General features: G+C 63.9%; 1 protein-coding gene across 1 annotated transcript in view; it reads left to right on the forward strand.

Moving 5' to 3' along the window:
• The window catches only part of DNAH10 (dynein axonemal heavy chain 10), a 63809-nt gene extending 45377 nt beyond the window's left edge, over positions 1-18432 (forward strand). The window contains exons 54-79 of the mRNA XM_054712761.1: positions 107-187; positions 1548-1745; positions 2429-2590; positions 3313-3487; positions 3991-4172; positions 4722-4858; positions 5294-5511; positions 5835-6056; positions 6278-6425; positions 7243-7522; positions 7758-7987; positions 8761-9034; positions 10097-10201; positions 10475-10629; positions 11065-11219; positions 11522-11705; positions 12871-13071; positions 13842-14051; positions 14159-14254; positions 14546-14723; positions 15111-15242; positions 15353-15564; positions 15667-15834; positions 17039-17219; positions 17660-17805; positions 18134-18432. Of these exons, the coding sequence (XP_054568736.1) occupies positions 107-187; positions 1548-1745; positions 2429-2590; positions 3313-3487; positions 3991-4172; positions 4722-4858; positions 5294-5511; positions 5835-6056; positions 6278-6425; positions 7243-7522; positions 7758-7987; positions 8761-9034; positions 10097-10201; positions 10475-10629; positions 11065-11219; positions 11522-11705; positions 12871-13071; positions 13842-14051; positions 14159-14254; positions 14546-14723; positions 15111-15242; positions 15353-15564; positions 15667-15834; positions 17039-17219; positions 17660-17805; positions 18134-18280 (4577 nt within the window). The 3' untranslated portion in view covers positions 18281-18432. The remainder of the gene's footprint in view (positions 1-106; positions 188-1547; positions 1746-2428; positions 2591-3312; positions 3488-3990; positions 4173-4721; positions 4859-5293; positions 5512-5834; positions 6057-6277; positions 6426-7242; positions 7523-7757; positions 7988-8760; positions 9035-10096; positions 10202-10474; positions 10630-11064; positions 11220-11521; positions 11706-12870; positions 13072-13841; positions 14052-14158; positions 14255-14545; positions 14724-15110; positions 15243-15352; positions 15565-15666; positions 15835-17038; positions 17220-17659; positions 17806-18133) is intronic.
• The last annotated feature ends 259 nt before the right edge of the window (positions 18433-18691 follow it).

An 18691-nucleotide genomic window follows, 5' to 3' on the forward strand; every position in this document is an offset into this window, starting at 1 on the left:
GAGCACCCCGCTGCCGCTGTGATCTCGGACACGCGTTTGTCGGGAACGGAAGCTGTGTCGGTGTTGAGCGTCGGGTTGCCAGCCGCCCTGTTTCCCTGCTCTCCAGGTCTGGTGAATAACACTGGCATTGACTGGTTCATGCCCTGGCCGCCCCAGGCCCTGCACGCGGTCGCCAAGTCCTTTCTAGGTGAGTGGCAGCTCGGACGGGGACCACGTGAGTGGAATAACCAAGCAGTCTGTCATCGCTTTCTTTTAACACACTGCGCACAGTGGTTTCATTGCCGGCTTTACCCAGTGGCTGGATAAGTTTCTATTGACCGAGTACAAAGAACGTTTTATATAGATGTTAAAGGCACGCCTTAGAATTAAATACCCATTGCATTTTGAAGTTATTTATTACATGTTCTTACAAGCCAATATCTTTTTAAAGTATGATACTTTGTAAAACACTGTGTAATATGAAGCGGGGATTCTCGTGATCCATCCGCAATGTTAAAATATATTCTTATTGATTTCAGAGAGGAAGGGAGAAGGAGAGAGAGAGAGAGAGAGAGAGAGAGAGAGAGAGAGAGAGAAACATCCATGATGAGAGAGAATCATGGATCGGTTGCCTCCTGTACACCCTACACTGGGGATCGAGCCTGAAACCTGGGCCTGTGCCCTGACCAGGAATCAAACCATGACCTCCTGGTTCATAGGTCAACACTCAACCACTGAGCCTTCATTCTTTCTAAACATCAATGGACAGATATCCTCGGGAGGGGATTACCAACTGGGAGTAAACACATAAAGTGCACCCGGTAAACGCACAGTCAGTAAATAACTCGCCGCTGTCGTGAGGATGCAGGTCTGGGGGAGGGGCCAGGAGGGGAGGAGGCTCGTCTGCGTTCTCAGAGCATTTCGGCGTGTGGAGCAGCCCCGTGGCCCAGAGGGGCCACCAGCAAGTGACAATGGCTCTTGTTTTTTACAGGTTCAAAATTTTATGTCACTTTTTTGGTGTAAAATATATATAACATAAAGTTTGTCTTTTTAACTATTTTTACATGCACAGCTCAGCGGCATTAAGTACATTCACATTGTTGTGCCGCCGCCACCGCCCACAGCTGGGTGCCCATTCAGAACCTATTCCCGTCCTCCCCCCTCCCCCAGTTCCCGGTCACCGCCAGCCTGCGTTCTGTCTCTGCGAATGTGCCTGTTGTAGATGTTCCGTGTAAGTCCAGGCACACGACGCTGGTCCCTCTGTCTGCTTGCGTGTAGCGTGCTTTCGGGCACGCCTTCCTCTTTAGGCTGACTGACGTTCCATTGCGTGGATGGACCACATTTTCACGCATCGTCCGTGGATGGACACTGGGTCACTTCTGCTCTGGCTGCTGGGACTCACGCTGCTGTGAACATCAGCGTCCGAGAACCTGCTTGTGTCGGATTTCACTCCTCTGGGGGACGCAGCCCGGAGCGGAATTGCTGGGTCCCGTGGGAATTCTTAACTTTTCAAGGAACTGCTCTTGTCCTTTCGCGAGGAGGCACGTTTTCCGTCCCTCCCTCTTTAGGGCCTAATACGATGATCCCAGATGAACATATAGAAGATCTGGTGGAACACGTGGTTCTGGTCCACGGATCCGTGGGTGAATTCAGCAAACAGTTTCTGCAGAAGTTGAGGCGCAGCAACTACGTAACTCCCAAGAACTACCTTGACTTCATTAACACGTACTCGAAACTGCTGGATGAGAAAACTCAGTATAACATAGGTGAGCCTGGGCGCGGGTGGCTACCGGCATGTCACTGGCGATGATCCAGACCCCGACCCTGTCTGAGCGGCGCCGCTGAGTGAGGTCAGGCGTGCGCGGGCCGAGGCGGAGCGAGACCCGGCTGGGTGCTGCTCTCCAGGGGCTCCTGTGTGGGCAGGGCCTGCACGCCGTCCTTCCCCTTCCGGGGGGCTGTGAGCTGCTCAGCCCTTAGCGCCCTGCACTGTGGAGACCGGGCGGCGGCAGCGCTCTGTTCGGATGCTTTAGTTTCGAATTTATTTCTTACTGAAAAGGACGAGCCTAAGACGCCCAAAGGTAGCCGTGCATTGTGCAAAGGTTACAGGGTCAGAGCAGGGAAGGGAGATTTACAGTCGCTCCTCACATCTTTGCGCAGAGGCCATCTCTGCCTGAATTCTGGTTTAAGTCCTTTCGTACTTGCTTTGTTGGGAAATGCTTTTTTAAAAATGCTGCGACTCTTGGCCAGACCTAGGGCTGTTTTCAGAAATATGTTCATTTTGGCTGCTGCCAACACCTCTGGCCGTGGAGGTGCCGAGCGATGCTTGACCTTTCATGAGGAGGCTGTTTCCCGGCGAGCCCAGGCCGGGCCCGGCGCCGCGAGGCCACTGGCGTGCCGGCCCGGGTGCTGGGAGCAGCCGCCTGGCTGCTGGAGGCCGCTCTCTCCTCAGCTCAGTGCAAGCGGCTGGAGGGCGGGCTGGACAAGCTGAAGGAGGCCTCCATCCAGCTGGACGAGCTGAACAGGAAGCTGGCCGAGCAGAAGATCGTGCTGGCCGAGAAGTCCACCGCCTGCGAGGCCCTGCTGGACGAGATCGTCACCAACACGGCCATCGGTGAGTGCGGCCCCCCACAGCAGGCCGGCCTCCTCCAGGGGCCCTGGGGGCTGCAGGGCTGGGCAGTGCTCGGTCACAGATGCATCCCCCACCTCTGCCCGTCGTCACATGACCTCTTCCCTCCGTCTCTGCGCCCTCGGGGCCTTCTACCAGGACACAGCAGTGGGTGTAGGGTCCACTGTCACCTCAGGTTAACTGAGCACCTCGACAAAGACACTCTTCACAGAAGGCGGCATTCTGAGGTTCTGGGTGGGCGTGCATCCGGGGGGAACATCATTCCACCCGTGTACCTCCTGTGTGCTGGGGAGGGAACCACCCAGCCGCCAGGGAGCTGTGAGGCCAGGCCTGACGGTGCCGGGAAGCAGGCACAGAGCGAGGAGACGGGAGCAGCGGGCAGGCCACGGGAGGGAGAGGCTTTGGAGCTGGGCCTGGACGCACATAGGAACGGGGTGATGGAAAGGCAGAGAGGCCCCAGCGAGCCGGAGACGGGGGCAGCCAGGTGCCCGCGGGCTCTGGGCAGGCAGGCCGGGCTGTCACGTGGGCTGGAGCGGGTGGGACGGGGCCGGGAGGTCAGTCAGAGCAGCAGTCCTGGTTGGAGACCCGGCGTCCCGGGAGCACACCTCCCCCGGTGGCCCAGCAACGACCCTGAAGGGCTGCCGCTGCTCTGGCTCAGAAGCAGGGGCCCGTCCCCCACACCCAGCCGCCTCTCACCCCGCCCCCAGCGGAGGAAAAGAAGAAGCTGGCGGAGGAGAAGGCCATGGACATCGAGGAGCAGAACAAGATCATCGCGGTGGAGAAGGCCGAGGCCGAGACGGCCCTCGCCGAGGTCATGCCCATCCTGGAGGCCGCCAAGCTGGAGCTGCAGAAGCTGGACAAGTCGGACGTGACCGAGATCCGGTACCGCAGGGCGCCTCCCGCTGGGCTCTCCCGCGTCACTCCCGAAAGCAGCGCGGTGTGGCGGCAGAGCGAGCGCGGCCCACGGAGGGGATGATCTTCATCTGGAGGGGGGGGGGGGGCGAGGTGCGGTGGCTTGCCCCAGGCCCCCCAGCTGGTGGGGAGCAGGGCCTGCTGGCCTTGAACCCAGGCTGACTGCCACGGGGCCACTGGGCTGTGGGGGGAGCTGTGTGAGTCAGCCCTCTCGTGGGAACAGGCTCAGGGCGGGCAGCACCCGCTGGAACAGACGGCAGAGCGGCCCCCGGGGGGCCCCGGGCGATGCCAGGGGGACTGTCCAAAGGGGGAGGCCCCAGACCTGCCGTCGGAGAAGCTCGCCCCGGAGCCCACGTGCCGCTGGGTCGTGGCTTCCTCCGCCCCGCGCGCCGCCGCTCCGAGGCCCGGCTCCAGGTGCGCATGTGCCGGGACCCTCGTTGAGGCCGCGTGCTCGCCCCCTCCGTGTCCGCCAGGTCCTTCGCGAAGCCCCCGAAGCAGGTGCAGACGGTGTGCGAGTGCATCCTCATCATGAAGGGCTACAAGGAGCTCAACTGGAAAACCGCCAAGGGCATGATGTCCGACCCCAACTTCCTGCGCTCGCTCATGGAGATCGACTTCGACTCCATCACGCAGGGCCAAGTGAAGAACATCCGCAGTGCGTGGGCGTGGGGGCCGGGGTGGAGAGCCAGGAGGGGGCTTGTCGCAGGCAGGGTGGCCCGTGGCCCTGCGGATGGAGGGGGTGGTTCTGGAGGCAGATGGTGGCGCTGTCCCGTGAAGCAGGAGGGGGGTGCTGACTTCTCTCGCGCCTCTTGCCGCATGAGGGCTCCTGCGGGTCCCTGGGGGGAGGGTGCGGAGGCGGACAGCACCACCCACGGCCAGCCCCTCGGCTTCACAGAGTGCCCACCCCCGCAGCCTGACCCCTGGCCCCCAGGCCTGAGCTGGCAGGGGGGAGGGCAGTCTTTGCTAAGACGGCATGAGTGCCTGGCACCACTGCTCACCCCAACACTGGCTCAGCACTTGGTCACCCAGCGCTCGTCTGCAGCCGCTTAAACACAAACCGAAGGAGAAACAAAGGCTGGACCCACCCTGCTGCCCGTGGGCCTGGGCCCCGCGCACGGGTGACCGAGGAGAGAGGCACCGGTCACACGCCTTGTCCGCGGGCAAGTCCTTTCCCGTCACCGAGCCATTGCGCCCTGACCCTCAGGTCTCCTGAAGACGCTCAACACCACCATCGAGGAGATGGAGGCCGTGAGCAAAGCAGGCCTGGGGATGCTGAAGTTCGTCGAGGCCGTGATGGGCTACTGCGACGTGTTCAAGGAGATCAAGCCCAAGAGAGAGAAGGTGCCGCCCGCCTGGGAGGCGCAGACACTGCCCTGCGGGCCCTGGGAGTCAGTCCCCGTGCCCCTGCTTTGCTGGCAGAGTTCCGGCCCGGGTCTGATTTTTAAGCCCCGTAGACATTTCTCCCCAATAAACAAACCACAGCTCTCGTTTAGGGCTCATGGCCCCGGACAGAAACTGTCCTAAAGATTTCCTGATTCCGCGTGAAGAGAGCAGGATGAGATTGAAGGTTGTCGAGGGCGGCAGTCGCCAACCGGTGGTCCGTGCGGCCCGGACGGCTGGGACCGCGGGTCGGGGAGAGCGGGCTTCTCCCGCCGCGTGCTGCGGACGTTGGCGGGCAGTTGCTCGTCCTGGGGGCTGCCCTGTGCTGCTCAGCAGCCTCCCTGGCCTCTGGATGCCACGGTCCCTGTCCCACTTCCAACTGCGACTGCCCCGTAGGTGGCCAGGCTGGAGCGGAACTTCTTCCTCACGAAGCGGGAGCTGGAGAAGATCCAGAACGAGCTGGCGGCGATCCAGAGAGAGCTGGAAGCCCTGGGGGCCAAGTACGAGGCGGCCATCCTGGAGAAGCAGAAGCTGCAGGAGGAGGCGGAGATCATGGAGCGCCGGCTCATCGCCGCCGACAAGCTCATCTCGGGGCTGGGCTCGGAGAACATCAGGTCGGCGGGCGTCTGCGTTCCCATCTGGAAACCGGGGAGAGTGATTTGGCCCTCGCTGGGGTGGCTCAGTGGGTAGATAGGGTGTCGGCCCAAGGAAGGAAGGGTCCCGGGTTCAATGCTGGTCGAGGGCACGTACCTGGGTTTGCGGACTCGACCCCTGGCCCTGGTCCGGGCACGTGTGGGAGGCAACCAATTGATGTGTCCTTTTCACATCGTCGTTTCTCTCTGTGACCCCGTTAGCAGTGGGTCCGGCTGGGTCTTCCAGAATGTTCTTTAGAGGGTGCAGGAAGGTGCCTGCTCACCGCAGCGCCCTCCTGCGCCAGGTGGCTGAGGGACCTGGACGAGCTGATGCACCGGCGCGTCCGGCTGCTGGGCGACTGCCTGCTGTGCGCGGCCTTCCTGAGCTACGAGGGCGCCTTCACCTGGGAGTTCCGCAACGAGATGGTCAACCAGGTCTGGCAGCGGGACATCACGGAGCGGAAGATCCCCCTGAGCGTCCCCTTCCGCCTGGAGAGCCTGCTCACGGACGACGTGGAGATCAGCAGGTGTGAGCCCGCGCCCGCAGGCCCAGGGCCGCCTCCAGCTGGGTCCTGGGGGGGGGGGGTATGGGGGGCATGGGAGGCACTGCACAGCCAGTGCCTGGACCCTGAGGAGGGTCCAGCGGTCTCGGGACTGTGGATTGTTCTGGAAAGCCGACCCCACCACCCTAGTCCTTGGTTCACAACTTGGGAAGAGAAATGGATTTCCCTGCCGCTGTCCCTTCCAGGTGGGGCTCCCAGGGACTGCCCCCCGATGAGCTGTCCGTCCAGAACGGCATCCTCACCACGCGGGCCAGCCGCTTCCCCCTCTGCATCGACCCCCAGCAGCAGGCGCTCAGCTGGATAAAGAGGAAAGAGGAGAAAAACAACCTGCGGGTACGGCCGTCCTCCGCCGTCCTCCGCCCGCTCTGCCTCAGGCCTCAGCCCGTGCCCCTCCCGGCATCCCTGGCCCCAGCAACGCCCAGCGGAATGCCCGGCCTTGGCCCCTGCACGGGGCCCCCCAAGCCGTGCTGAGTCAGGAAGGGGGGTGAAGCCGCCGTTACTCTGCTCTGCGCGTTGCCCCTCGGGCTGTGAGCGCTGCGGGCCCATCGCTGCCTTCGGAGGCTGCACTTCACCCCTAAGACGGACAGCCCGGGGCTGGGTGTGCTCACAGAGCTGTGTAACCACCACCAGAGTCCTCCTGTCGCCCCAAAAGGAACGCTGTGTCCTGAGCACTGTCCTCCTCCCCCAATTCGTCCATCCCCCGGCCTCTGACAGCCACTAGCAGATTCCCCATCCCTGCGGTTCCTGTCCCCGGATCTCCCACGTTGGCCTTGCGTGTCCGGCTTCTCACTCAGCACCCTGGTCACCCACACTGGCAGGGGCCATGGCTGCGCAGCGCCCACTGTGGCCCGCACCACGTGCACCCACCGCCACGGATGCACGGAGGGTGCGGCCACTGGTTGGCTGTTGTGAACAGTGCGGCTGGGAACACGCGTGCTCCGGCTTCTGTGGGGTTTGTGGCCATGTTTTCGTGCTGCCTGGGATCCAGCCACTTGGCTGAAATGATCAAACCCATGCTTCTGTTTCCCCTTTTCCTTACTGTTTCTGGTCCTTCTCCCTGGTCTGTACCTGCTTGTATTCCAAGGCCACCCCCACTGGTCCCCCGATGGGGGGCCGGGCTGACCCTTGGCACCTGCCTCCCGCCCTCCAGGTCGCCTCCTTCAACGACCCCGACTTCCTCAAGCAGCTGGAGATGTCCATCAAGTACGGCACGCCCTTCCTCTTCCACGACGTGGACGAGTACATCGACCCCGTGATCGACAACGTCCTGGAGAAGAACATCAAGGTCTCGCAGGGCCGCCAGTTCATCATCCTGGGCGACAAGGAAGTGGACTACGACTCCAACTTCCGGCTCTACCTCACCACCAAGCTGGCCAACCCCAGATACACGCCGTCCGTGTTCGGGAAGGCCATGGTGATCAACTACACCGGTGAGGGCCCCGGGCCGCGGGCCGCGCAGCTGGTTGCCAGGGAGACCCCACCCGAGACCAGGCCTGCCCAGGCCCCTCGTCGTTCTCGTAGTCACACCTTTTAGAAACATACAGGTTCTGTTGGTTTCAGAGAGGAAGGGAGGGGGGAGAGGCAGTCAGGGACGGGAGAAGCGCTCACCGGCTGCCTCCCGCACGCCTGTCGGGGGCAGAGCAGTGAGGCGCCCGTGTCCCCCAGTGACCCTGAAAGGCCTGGAGGACCAGCTGCTGAGCGTGCTCGTGGCCTTCGAGAGGCACGAGCTGGAGGAGCAGCGGGAGCACCTCATCCAGGAGACGAGCGAGAACAAGAACCTGCTCAAGGACCTGGAGGACTCGCTGCTGCGCGAGCTGGCGACCTCCACGGGCAACATGCTGGACAACGTGGAGCTGGTGCAGACCCTGGAGGAGACCAAGTCCAAGGCCACGGAGGTGCGCGCTCGGAGCGCACCGCGTCGGGCTCGTGTCCCGGGCCTGGAGTCGGGGCTTTGGGCGGGAGGGCGTCAACCTGAGCTCTCATCGGACTCGGGCTTTGCGTCTCCTGCGGGTTTGGCTGATGAGAAATGGCCCCCTGGGGGGGGGCCGCTATGGGAGAGGGTGTCCTAAAGGTGTCCCAGGCCCTGTGCGTTAGGTCAGCCTCGCCCCTGAGAGTGACGGGAAACCCAGCCCTCCTCAGCTGACGCTGGCAGGGCGTTTATCAGCTTAGAAGACAGAAAGGTCCATGGCGGCTTCAGGCGGGGCTGGATCCAGGACGCCAGGCCCTTCATCCAGACTCACCTTCTTCCATTTCTGGGCCGGGCCTTCTGCGGCTGGCTTTGTTCTCTGCCTCCCCGGGAGCCACGCTCCCTGTGGCCTCCGGTCTGGCTCGTGTCCGTTCAGGTCGGGTCCCGGGGGAGTGTGGGACTCTCCCTGTCCCCATCCCGAAGGTCCCATGCCCAGCGAACCATCCACGGCCCGGGGAAGCATTGCGTGGTGGGTCCTGGAGTTGGGGTGCAGCCCCGTGAGGAATGAGGTGGGGTGCTGCGAGTCTCCAGGTGGAATGCGGGCTGTGGGGAGAAGGTGCTGGGCCCTGTGAGCACCCATGGGTCGTTTTGGCCTTTTCTTTTTGCTGCCTCTCCCCCTGCCCCCTCTGCCTCCTGGGGCATAGTCCCCTGGGTGAGGGGGGTGAGTGTCCTGTCTCCTGGCAACCTGCACCTTCCCCGCAGGTGTCGGAGAAGCTCAAGCTGGCCGAGAAGACGGCCTTGGACATCGACCGGCTGCGGGACGGCTACCGGCCAGCGGCGCGGCGGGGCGCCATCCTGTTCTTCGTGCTGTCGGAGATGGCGCTGGTGACCACCATGTACCAGTACTCCCTGAGCGCCTTCCTCGACGTCTTCGGGCTGTCGCTCAAGAAGTCGCTGCCCGACTCCATCCTCATGAAGCGGCTCAGGAACATCATGGACACGCTGACCTTCAACATCTACAACTACGGCTGCACAGGTGCGCCCCCCGGCCCGGACCGCCGTGCTCCGGCCGGGGTCCTCGTCCTGTCCCGACGTCGGGTGACGCGGGGGCCCCGGGCACAGCCCCTGTGGAGGTCCTGGGCGCAGGGCTGCTGCTGCACGTGATCCGGGAGGGGGCAGTCAGCCCGGGCCAGGGGCAGGGAAAAGGTTGCGGACGATGCTTGTCCCTGTGGGGCTCAGGTAGGGAGCCGCCCTCTCACACATGCCAAGTGCTGTTCAGATCACAGACTGCCTGGGACGCTTTTCCCCAGGAACGCATTTCTTCTGTTAAAAGAAGAACCTAGGATGTAGCCTCCTCCTTAGGAGGGGCTGGGGGACGTACCTCCTCTACCGCAGAGAACAGTCACACATACGGCGTCGCATGTGAATTGAGCCTGTGTCTTCTGTCCTCGGTCATGGACTTCCCACGCAGGGAGGGCTCAGTGCAGCCGCACCGTCCGGGCTCTGTCATGTGGAAGCCCACTGTGTGCCAGAAACTCGATCTTAGAAATGACTCTAAAACTTACTTAAATTCTTTATTGTTTAAGGTATTAATATGTCTCCTTTTCCCCCCATTGACCTCTCCCCAGCCGCTCCCACCCCCAGCACATGCCCTCCCCCGCTTCTGTCTGTGTCCATCCGTCAGGCTAATATGCATGCATACAAGTCCTTTGGTTGCTCTCTAACCCCCCCGCCCTGCCTTCTCTCTGAGGTTGGACGGTCTGTCCAGTGTTACCTTGTCTCTGGCTCTATTTTTGTTCATCAGTTTATGTTGATCATTATATCCCACAAATGAGTGAGATCATGTGATATTTATCGACCTCTGACTGGCTTATTTCGCTTAGCGTCGTGCTCTCCAGGCCCATCCGTGCTGTTGCGAACGGTAGGAAGGTCCTCTTTACGGCAGCGTGGTCCTCCACCGGCAGGTGCACCGCGTTCCCTAACCCCCGCCCTGCTGGGGCGCTGGCTGTTCCACAGCTTGGCTGTAGGTGCTGCGGGAACGCAGGTGCACGTGTTCAGAAACGGCTTTAACGTCGGGATCCCCCTTGTTTCTCCTCAGGGCTGTTTGAGAGGCACAAGTTACTCTTCTCTTTCAACATGACGATCAAGATAGAGCAGGCGGAGGGGAGGGTCCCCCAGGAGGAGCTCGAGTTCTTCCTGAAAGGTACCGGGGGCCTCGACCATTCACGCGCACGCGGACCTGTGCACCCACAGCGGCGCCGCCCACGTCCGCCTGGAGCGGGCTTCCGGCCGCGCGTGGTGATGTTTCAGTTCCAGGTTGACCGTTCCAGCCTAGAAATGGCTCTGGGCTGACGGAGCCCCCGTCTCGGCCTGAGGCGGCCCTGAGGGAGCACAGGGAGCCCGCGCCCCTCTTCCCGGTGGGCTGCCCCAGAGGGAGGCCGCAGGGCAGGGCTGACGCTCCTCCCCGCGGCGACAGGAAACATCTCCCTGGAGAAGAACAAGCGGAAGAAGCCCTGTGCGTGGCTGCCCGACCAGGGCTGGGAGGACATCATGCTCCTGTCGGAGCTGTTCGCGGATGAGTTCGGGAGTCTCCCCGACGACGTGGAGCAGAACCCTGCTGTCTGGCAGGAGGTGAGCCCGCCCCTTCCCCGCACCCCTTCCCCGCACGCCCGTCTCCAGACCTACCCGCAGCCCTGCTCCGGGGACGGAGACACTCCGCGAGGGGCCCATTCAGATCTAACCTGCGCCCTCTGATCCCCGATGGAATGCTTCTTCGTGCAGTTCAGCCAGCTCGTCCGTCCATCCGTCGGTCCATCGTCTGTCCTTATGCCCGCCCGCCTGCCCCACCCACCCCTCAGGCATCCAGGCAATACCCCCAGCAGCTCCGTGGCCGCCCTTGATGGCCACTGGGACCAGGGTGACAGACGCAGACCTGCCCTCCCTGAAGCGCGGGAGGAACAGGGCAGCTCGGAGGAGCGGTGGCCCTGACGTTCTTTCCAGCCCGTGGTGGGAGCTGCCCACGTGGCGACACCCCCGGGCTCCACGTGACGGGGCCTCTCCTTCCAGTGGTACGACCTGGACTCGCTGGAGCAGTTCCCCTTCCCCATGGGCTACGACAGCAGCATCACCCCCTTCCAGAAGCTGCTCATCCTGCGCTGCTTCCGCGTGGACCGCGTCTACCGCGCCGTGACCGACTACGTGACGGTCACCATGGGGGAGAAGTGAGTCTGCGGCCCCCGCACCCTCGGGCGGGCGGCCAGGTGGGCCGGCTGCGGGAGAACCTCACAGCGCCCACTTTGAGCGTAATGATCGCCACGCAGGACAGCGCTCCGCTAGCGAAACGCAGTGTGCGAGACGCACTGTTGTCACAAAGGAACCCAGCGGCGTGAGGGGGGTGTGCACAGACACGGGTTCTCACACGAGGCGGGCGGTGCCGAGAGCCTGGGTGATGTCCCCGGTGGTGGACACGGGGCAGTGCGCCGGTCAGGCAGGAGCCCCCTCACGCTGGAGCGGCCCTCCCCAGGTACGTGCAGCCCCCGATGATCAGCTTCGAGGCCATCTTCGAGCAGAGCACCCCGAACTCGCCCATCGTGTTCATCCTGAGCCCCGGCTCCGACCCCGCCAGCGACCTCATGAAGTTGGCCGAGCACACTGGCTTTGGGGGGAACCGCCTCAAGTTCCTCGCCATGGGGCAAGGCCAGGAGAAGGTACTCAGCTGGAGGGAGCGGGCGGCCTCTGCTGGAGGAGTCAGTCTGCTGGAAGCCAGTTGGGCCACTCGACATGCGCTCGAGGCGCTTCTGGCCTGCACAGCCGAGAGCATGTGCTCCAACAGGGGCAGGGCTGGGGCTACGGTTAGGGCTACGGTTAGGGCTACGGTTAGGGTTAGGGCTATGGTTAGGGGTAAGGCTACAGTTAGGGCTAGGACTACGGTTAGGGCTAGGGCTAGGGCTACGGTTAGGGCTACGGTTAGGGCTAGGGCTATGGTTAGGGGTAAGGCTACAGTTAGGGCTAGGACTACGGTTAGGGCTAGGGCTAGGGCTACGGTTAGGGCTAGGGCTAGGGCTATGGTTAGGGCTAGGGCTACGGTTAGAGTTAGGGTTAGGTTTAGGGGTAAGGCTATAGTTATGATTAGGGCCAAGCCTAGGGCTTTGTTTAGGGTGCTAGGATAAGGCTAGGGTTAGGGTTAGGGTTAGGGTTAGATCTAGAGCTATGGTTAGGGTTAGGGCTAAGGTTAGGGCCAGGGTTAGGATTAGGGTTAGAGCTAGAGCTATGGTTAGGGTTAGGCCGGGGCCGGGGTTAGGGTTAGGGTTAGGGTTAGGGCTAAGGTTAGGGCCAGGGTTAGGTTTAAGGTTAGAGTTAGAGCTATGGTTAGGGTTAGGGCCATGGTTAGGACTATGGTTAGGGTTAGGGTTAGGGTAGAGCTAGGGTTAGGGTTAGGGCTAACGTTAGAGCCAGGGTTAGGTTTAGGGTTAGAGCTAGAGCTATGGTTAGGGTCAGTCCGGGGCCAGGATGAGGTGAGGTTGAGGGCAGTGTGGCCTGGCCCCAGCGTGCTGCAGGCAGTGACAGCGTGTGGTCAGTGCGTGCTGCTCCTTTCAATGCCTTTCACAGTCCCTCCTCCGCCCTGCAGCTCCCCTGCGGGTCAGGGTGTCACTGTCCGTGGCTGGGCTGGTGACTGGGTCAGGAGCGGGTGCCAGTGTCGGGGCTGTGGGATCTTCTGGGCCAAGGGGCTCTGGGCGGGGACCTGCCCACGGGACAGGGGCTGGGAGGAACCCCACGAGAATGGGTTCCGCCTCTGCTGGCGCTGGGGGCTGGGCGGGCCCTGGGAGAGCACAGGCCGGCGGGTCTGGGGCTCCAGCCTTCCCTCCCGCGCAGGTGGCCCTGCAGCTGCTGGAGACGGCCGTGGCTCGCGGGCAGTGGCTGATGCTGCAGAACTGCCACCTCCTCGTCAAGTGGCTGAAGGACCTGGAGAAGTCCCTGGAGAGGATCACCAAGCCCCACCCCGACTTCCGCCTGTGGCTCACCACCGACCCCACCGAGGGCTTCCCCATCGGCATCCTGCAGAAGTCCCTCAAGGTCAGTCGACAGACACCGCGGACCCACCGTGTGCGTGCGTGCGCGTGCCTGTGTGTGCGCACCTGTGTATGTTTGTGTATGTATGCTTGTGTATGCTTGTGTGTGCGCGTGCACATGTTTTTATAAATAAACCTAGGATGTGGCTGAGAGACCCCTTCCCCCCTCCCTCCCTCCCCCCTCTTCAGAGACAAGCACGCCCTGGATTGGGTGACAGTGACGGGTCACAGTGCAGCTCGTAGGCCTGCCTCTCCTACTTGTGCCCAAAACAAGGCCTGGGTCCGTCTGCACGGCTGCACCTGGGACAGGCCACCTGCCCGCGTCCTCGGGGCCGTGCAGGAGCTCCGAGCGGTTCATGCGCCCATTTCACTTACTCTCCAGGGAGCGTTGTGCACAGGCTGTGCACCTGTCCCTGGGGCAGCGAGAGGGAACGGGGCTCCCCATCTTCCATTCGAGGCCCCGGTCGGGCTGCGGGCCTGCTGTGTACGTGGCGGAGCCTCGGGGAAGAGCCTGCAGCTCCTCGGGGCTCCCGGCCCCTCGCAGAGACGGCGCTGTGGGGAGAGGCCCGCGGCCCCGGAGTGATAAGGGGAGGCCAGGACGCCTCCCGTGCCGTGCGCTCTCCCGTGCCGCGCGCTCTCCCGTGCCGCGCGCTCTCCCGTGCCGCGCGCTCTCCCGTGCCGCGCGCTCTCCCGTGCCGCGCGCTCTCCCGTGCCGCGGGCTCTCCCGTGCCGCGGGCAGGCCTGCGGTTCGTCACCCTCTGTCTCCTCTGCCAGGTGGTCACGGAGCCGCCCAACGGGCTGAAGCTCAACATGAGGGCCACGTACTTCAAGATCTCGAACGAGATGCTGGAGCACTGCCCGCACCCGGCCTTCAAGCCGCTGGTGTACGTGCTGGCCTTCTTCCACGCCGTGGTGCAGGAGCGCAGGAAGTTCGGCAAGATCGGCTGGAACGTCTACTACGACTTCAACGAGTCCGACTTCCAGGTGCGCGGCCCCACTTCCCTGGGACGCTGCCCCCTGCCCCCCCCCCCCCCCCCCCCGTGTCCCAGGAGCGTGCTGCGAGCCTCCCCGCCCCTCCCCTCCCCCTCCAGGTCTGCATGGAGATTCTGAACACGTACCTGACCAAAGCCTTCCAGCAGCGCGACCCGCGGATCCCGTGGGGCAGCCTCAAGTACCTGATTGGAGAGGTGAGCGGCCGGGCCCTGGGCCTCTGAGCCAGGCTGCTCAGCGCTTTGTCCGCCGAGAGCCCCGGCCACACGCGGCTCCGCTCCCTGCCCGGGGCTGCTGTCCCCCGGAGTGGGCGGCGCCCGCCTCGCCTGGGACATGCCGCGGCGCCGGCTCCACCTGGGGCAGGGCTGTGCAGGCTCGTGGGGAGACAGCAGCGCCCCCTTTCCAGGGCAGAAGCGCTGCTGCCTGTGCGGTGGTTCGGGTTGTCTGTTTCTTTAATACAAAAGCGGCGGCTCTCACCCCGGGACCAGGTCATGTACGGAGGCCGGGCCATCGACAGCTTCGACCGCCGCATCCTGACCATCTACATGGACGAGTACCTGGGCGACTTCATCTTCGACACGTTCCAGCCCTTCCACTTCTTCCACAACAAGGAGGTGGACTACAAGATCCCCGGGGGCGCGGCCGACCCCAAGGAGCGCTTCGTGGGTGCGTCTCTCCGGCGCCGGCGCCAAGGCCGCTCGGGGCCCACGTCTCAGCGCTCGGCTTGCTCACTTGGCGTGAGGCTCTCTGTCTCCTCTGTCCCCTCGCCCGGGGGCGGGGGCCTCCTTGGTGGGTGGCGTGGGCGGCTGGTCCCAGCCTCGGAGCGGACGGCGTTGGTTCTCGTTTCCTGGCCCAAATGACGGCAGAAGTGGCGGCTTCCGCCTGGAGGGACGGGTGGGCCTGCGGAGGTCACGGCCATTTCCTAACAGATGAGGGGGAGCTGGATGGGGACTGGGGTGGAGTTGCACTCGGAACCGCGCCAGGGAGCAGTGGGATTGGTCTGCGTGCCGGCAGGGAGGTGCACGCGGTGACTGCTCGCTGTCTGGGCCGTAGAAGCCATTGAGGCCCTGCCGCTGGCCAACACGCCCGAGGTGTTCGGCCTCCACCCCAACGCCGAGATCGGCTACTACACGCAGGCCGCCCGGGACCTGTGGGCGCACCTGCTGGAGCTGCAGCCTCAGACAGGTAGTCCGTCCGCCCAGAGGCGCGCGCCCGGGGCCCGTCTGGTCCGAGTGTCCGCCATGCTGCCGCCTCGCCCGGCGCCTTGCTCTCCCTCACAAGCGTCCTGCCCGTAGGGGAATCGAGCAGCGGCATCAGCCGAGAGGATTACATTGGCAACGTGGCCAAGGACATCGAGAACAAGATGCCCAGGGTCTTCGACTTGGACCTGGTCCGCAGGCACCTGGGCGCGAACATCACCCCGACGGCCGTGGTGCTGCTGCAGGAGCTGGAGCGCTTCAACAAGCTGCTGGTGCGCATGTCCCGCTCCCTGGCCGAGCTGCAGAGGGTGAGCTGCCCCCCCCCCCCCCCCGGGCGGGCGGGCGGGCGCCAGGCTCCCCGCGCCACGGGGCTGGCCCCACCGCCGTCTGCCGCTCCCATCCCGCCGCAGGCCCTGGCCGGGGAGGTGGGCATGAGCAGCGAGCTGGACGACGTGGCCAAGTCGCTGTTCATCGGGAACATCCCTCACATCTGGAGGAAGCTGGCCCCCGACACCCTCAAGTCCCTCGGGAACTGGATGCTCTACTTCCTGCGGCGCTTCAACCAGTACACGTACTGGGTGAGGGGGCACCGGCGCCCAGCGGCCACCCGCCCCCGCGCTGACCCCCCCGCCCCCCACCCAGGGCCACCCCGCTCGCGCTGACGGTGCTCTGCAAGCACATCCGTGTCTCTTCCTCTTCCTGTTTGAAGACCTTGAAGGGCGCCGCGCAGCTTGGCCCTCTCCCTGGGGAGTCTGTCTCGGCGCCTGTCCATCTAAGTCCCTAGACCCGCCTCCCTCCTCTGGGGGTGCCCACTGCACGGGCCCGGGGCCTCCCGGTGCTGGGCATCCAGGTGTCACCGCAGGGTTTCCCTTTGCCGGCACAGGCGACAGCCGGCCCGTGTCCTGGTGCTCACTCGAGCCTGCTCCCCGGCGCATGCCTACGAGGCCCAAGTGCGTGCCCTTTAAACCCCGACGCTCGCCTGGAGGAGGGGAGGTGGGGTGCAGGCAGCCAGGACCGCTCTCCGGGTGCTGTGTGAACGTTTGCACGTCTTGTCCCTGGTCGGTCGGTAACGGTGACCGGACTGTCCCAATGTGTGTGTCTTTGGTGAGGGTGAGGCCGGGTATATTTCAGTTTGTGGTACTTCTGTGAATTGCCTTTTTAAAAAATATATTTTTATTGATTTCAGAGAGGAAGGGAGAGGGAGAGAGAGAGAGAGAAACATCCATGATGAGAGAGAATCATGGATCGGCTGCCTCCTGCACGCCCCACACTGGGGATCGAGCCCACAACCCGGGCCTGTGCCCTGACCGGGAATCGAACCCAGGATTCTTCAGTCCGCAGTTTGACGTTGTATACACTGAGGCAAACCAGCCAGGGCCGTGAATTGTTTTTGTGTTTTGGTTTCACTTTTATCAAATGCTCCATCTTGGGAAGCTGGTTTCTAAGAGTTCCTTGCGCATCAAGGAAACGGCCCTCGCCTGCCCCGTGTCCTGTCCGGCTCCGTGGTTCCTCCCTGGCGAGGTCGGTCTCCTCCCGTGGCTCCAGGTGTGTGTCCTTCATCCGAGGCCTCACAGCATCCCCGGGAGAGGACCTGGCTGTGGTCTGATGGCCTCACGTCTGAATCTGGCTTCCTGTGCACTCGGCGCTCCAGCTCGCTTTTCCCACACGGGCTGCCCGTTGTCCTGTCGCGTCTTCCCGCCCCGGCGTGAACGCCGTCTTCACCGTGAGCGCCGGGGCCGTCAGCTTGGACCGGCATCTGACGCAGCTGCCCCTGCTCTGCAGGTCACGGAGTGCGAGCCCAACGTGATGTGGCTCTCGGGGCTGCACGTCCCGGAGTCCTACCTCACGGCCCTGGTGCAGGCCACCTGCCGGAGGAACGGCTGGCCCCTGGACCGCTCCACCCTGTTCACACAAGTGACCAAGTTCCAGGACGCAGACGAAGTGACCGAGCGGGCAGGACAAGGTGCGACAGCCCCTCTGGGGGGTCCCTGCCCGGTGCCGCCCCGGTTCTGCGGGAGGAGCAGCGGCGAGCCCACGGGGCCAGGCTGTGTGGGGAGCCACGCTGCTGCGCGCACTGCTGCGCCCGTGCGCTGCCCACGTGGGGACGTGCCGGCCCCATCGCTTCCCACCAGGGTCTCCGTGGAGAGACCTGACGCGCTCACCTTTCTGTCCGTGCGGAGGGGCTCCCCGGTCAGTGTCTGACCTTTCAGAGAACTGGTCACCGGGTGGCCGCCCCGGAAATCCCGAAGGCCGGGCCCGGGAGCCAGAGCAGCCGGCCCCGCTGTCCCCCTCCTGCCCCGGTGTCCGCGTCAGGGGCGTTTCCCTCGGAGCTCCGCAGGGACTCCCGGTTTGTGCGCCGCGCACGCCTGTGCCTCGGCGTGACGGTCCCCTCCTGGCTCCCAGGGTGCTTTGTGTCGGGACTGTACCTGGAAGGCGCGGACTGGGACCTGGAGAGAGGCTGTCTGGTCAAGAGCAAGCCCAAGGTGCTGGTGGTGGACCTGCCCATCCTGAAGATCATCCCCATCGAAGCCCACCGCCTCAAACTGCAGGTGGAGGCCCCGCGCTCTGCCCCCCACCACCCCCCCCGCAGGCACACGCGAGGCGGCCTACCCTTCCCGGGGAGGGGAAGCCGTGAGGCATGATGCCCGCGTGGAGCCGCTGCCCAGGAAAATGCACGCAGACTCGGGAGGGCAGGCGCCTCAGGAGGGGCTGCGGGCTCCCGGACGAGCCTGCGGGCAGTGCTGGGTCCACCCCCTGGTGCTGGGCCTCCCTGCCCCTGGGCACCCCCCCATCCCCAGTGCTGGGCCCCCCCACCCCCAGACTTTCCCCCGGACCCTCCCCATCCCCGGACACCCCCCGCATGCCTCTCCTTCGCAGAACACCTTCCGGACGCCCGTCTACACCACCTCCACCAGGAGGAACGCCATGGGCGTGGGCCTGGTCTTCGAAGCCGACCTCTTCACCACGAGGCACATCTCCCACTGGGTGCTGCAGGGCGTGTGCCTCACCCTGAACTCCGACTGACCGGGGAAGGGGCTCGTGCGGAGCCGGCCACGCCCGTTCGGGGCTTTCCCTCCGCTTGGAGTCGGCCGTCTGAGTCTCTTCCCGTATGAACCCAGCTGCCCAGCTTGGCTGTTGACGCTTTTGTAAGGATTTAAGAGAAAGTAAATTCTAAAGGACAGCGCTTTGAGATGTTGAGGGTTTCCTTTTCTGTCTCAGGGGAAACACTCGACTAAGCAAAAGGCGTGTCCCTGGCACAGGGAGGACCCTCTGTACATCTCGGGAGGCGTCTGATGAGCAGTCTGACTCCGCAGGCGCCTCCCTGGGGCAGACGGCCGGCTGCGGGCCCGTCAGGCAGAGCCCCTTCCCTGGGCCACGGCCCCCGCAGCCGCTCCCCCCTTCCAGAGCCCTCCGGCCTCCCGCGTGTGCAATGCT

The sequence above is a fragment of the Eptesicus fuscus genome, chromosome 23 (assembly GCF_027574615.1).
Source record: "Eptesicus fuscus isolate TK198812 chromosome 23, DD_ASM_mEF_20220401, whole genome shotgun sequence".
In the NCBI taxonomy this organism is placed as follows: Eukaryota; Metazoa; Chordata; class Mammalia; order Chiroptera; family Vespertilionidae; genus Eptesicus; species Eptesicus fuscus.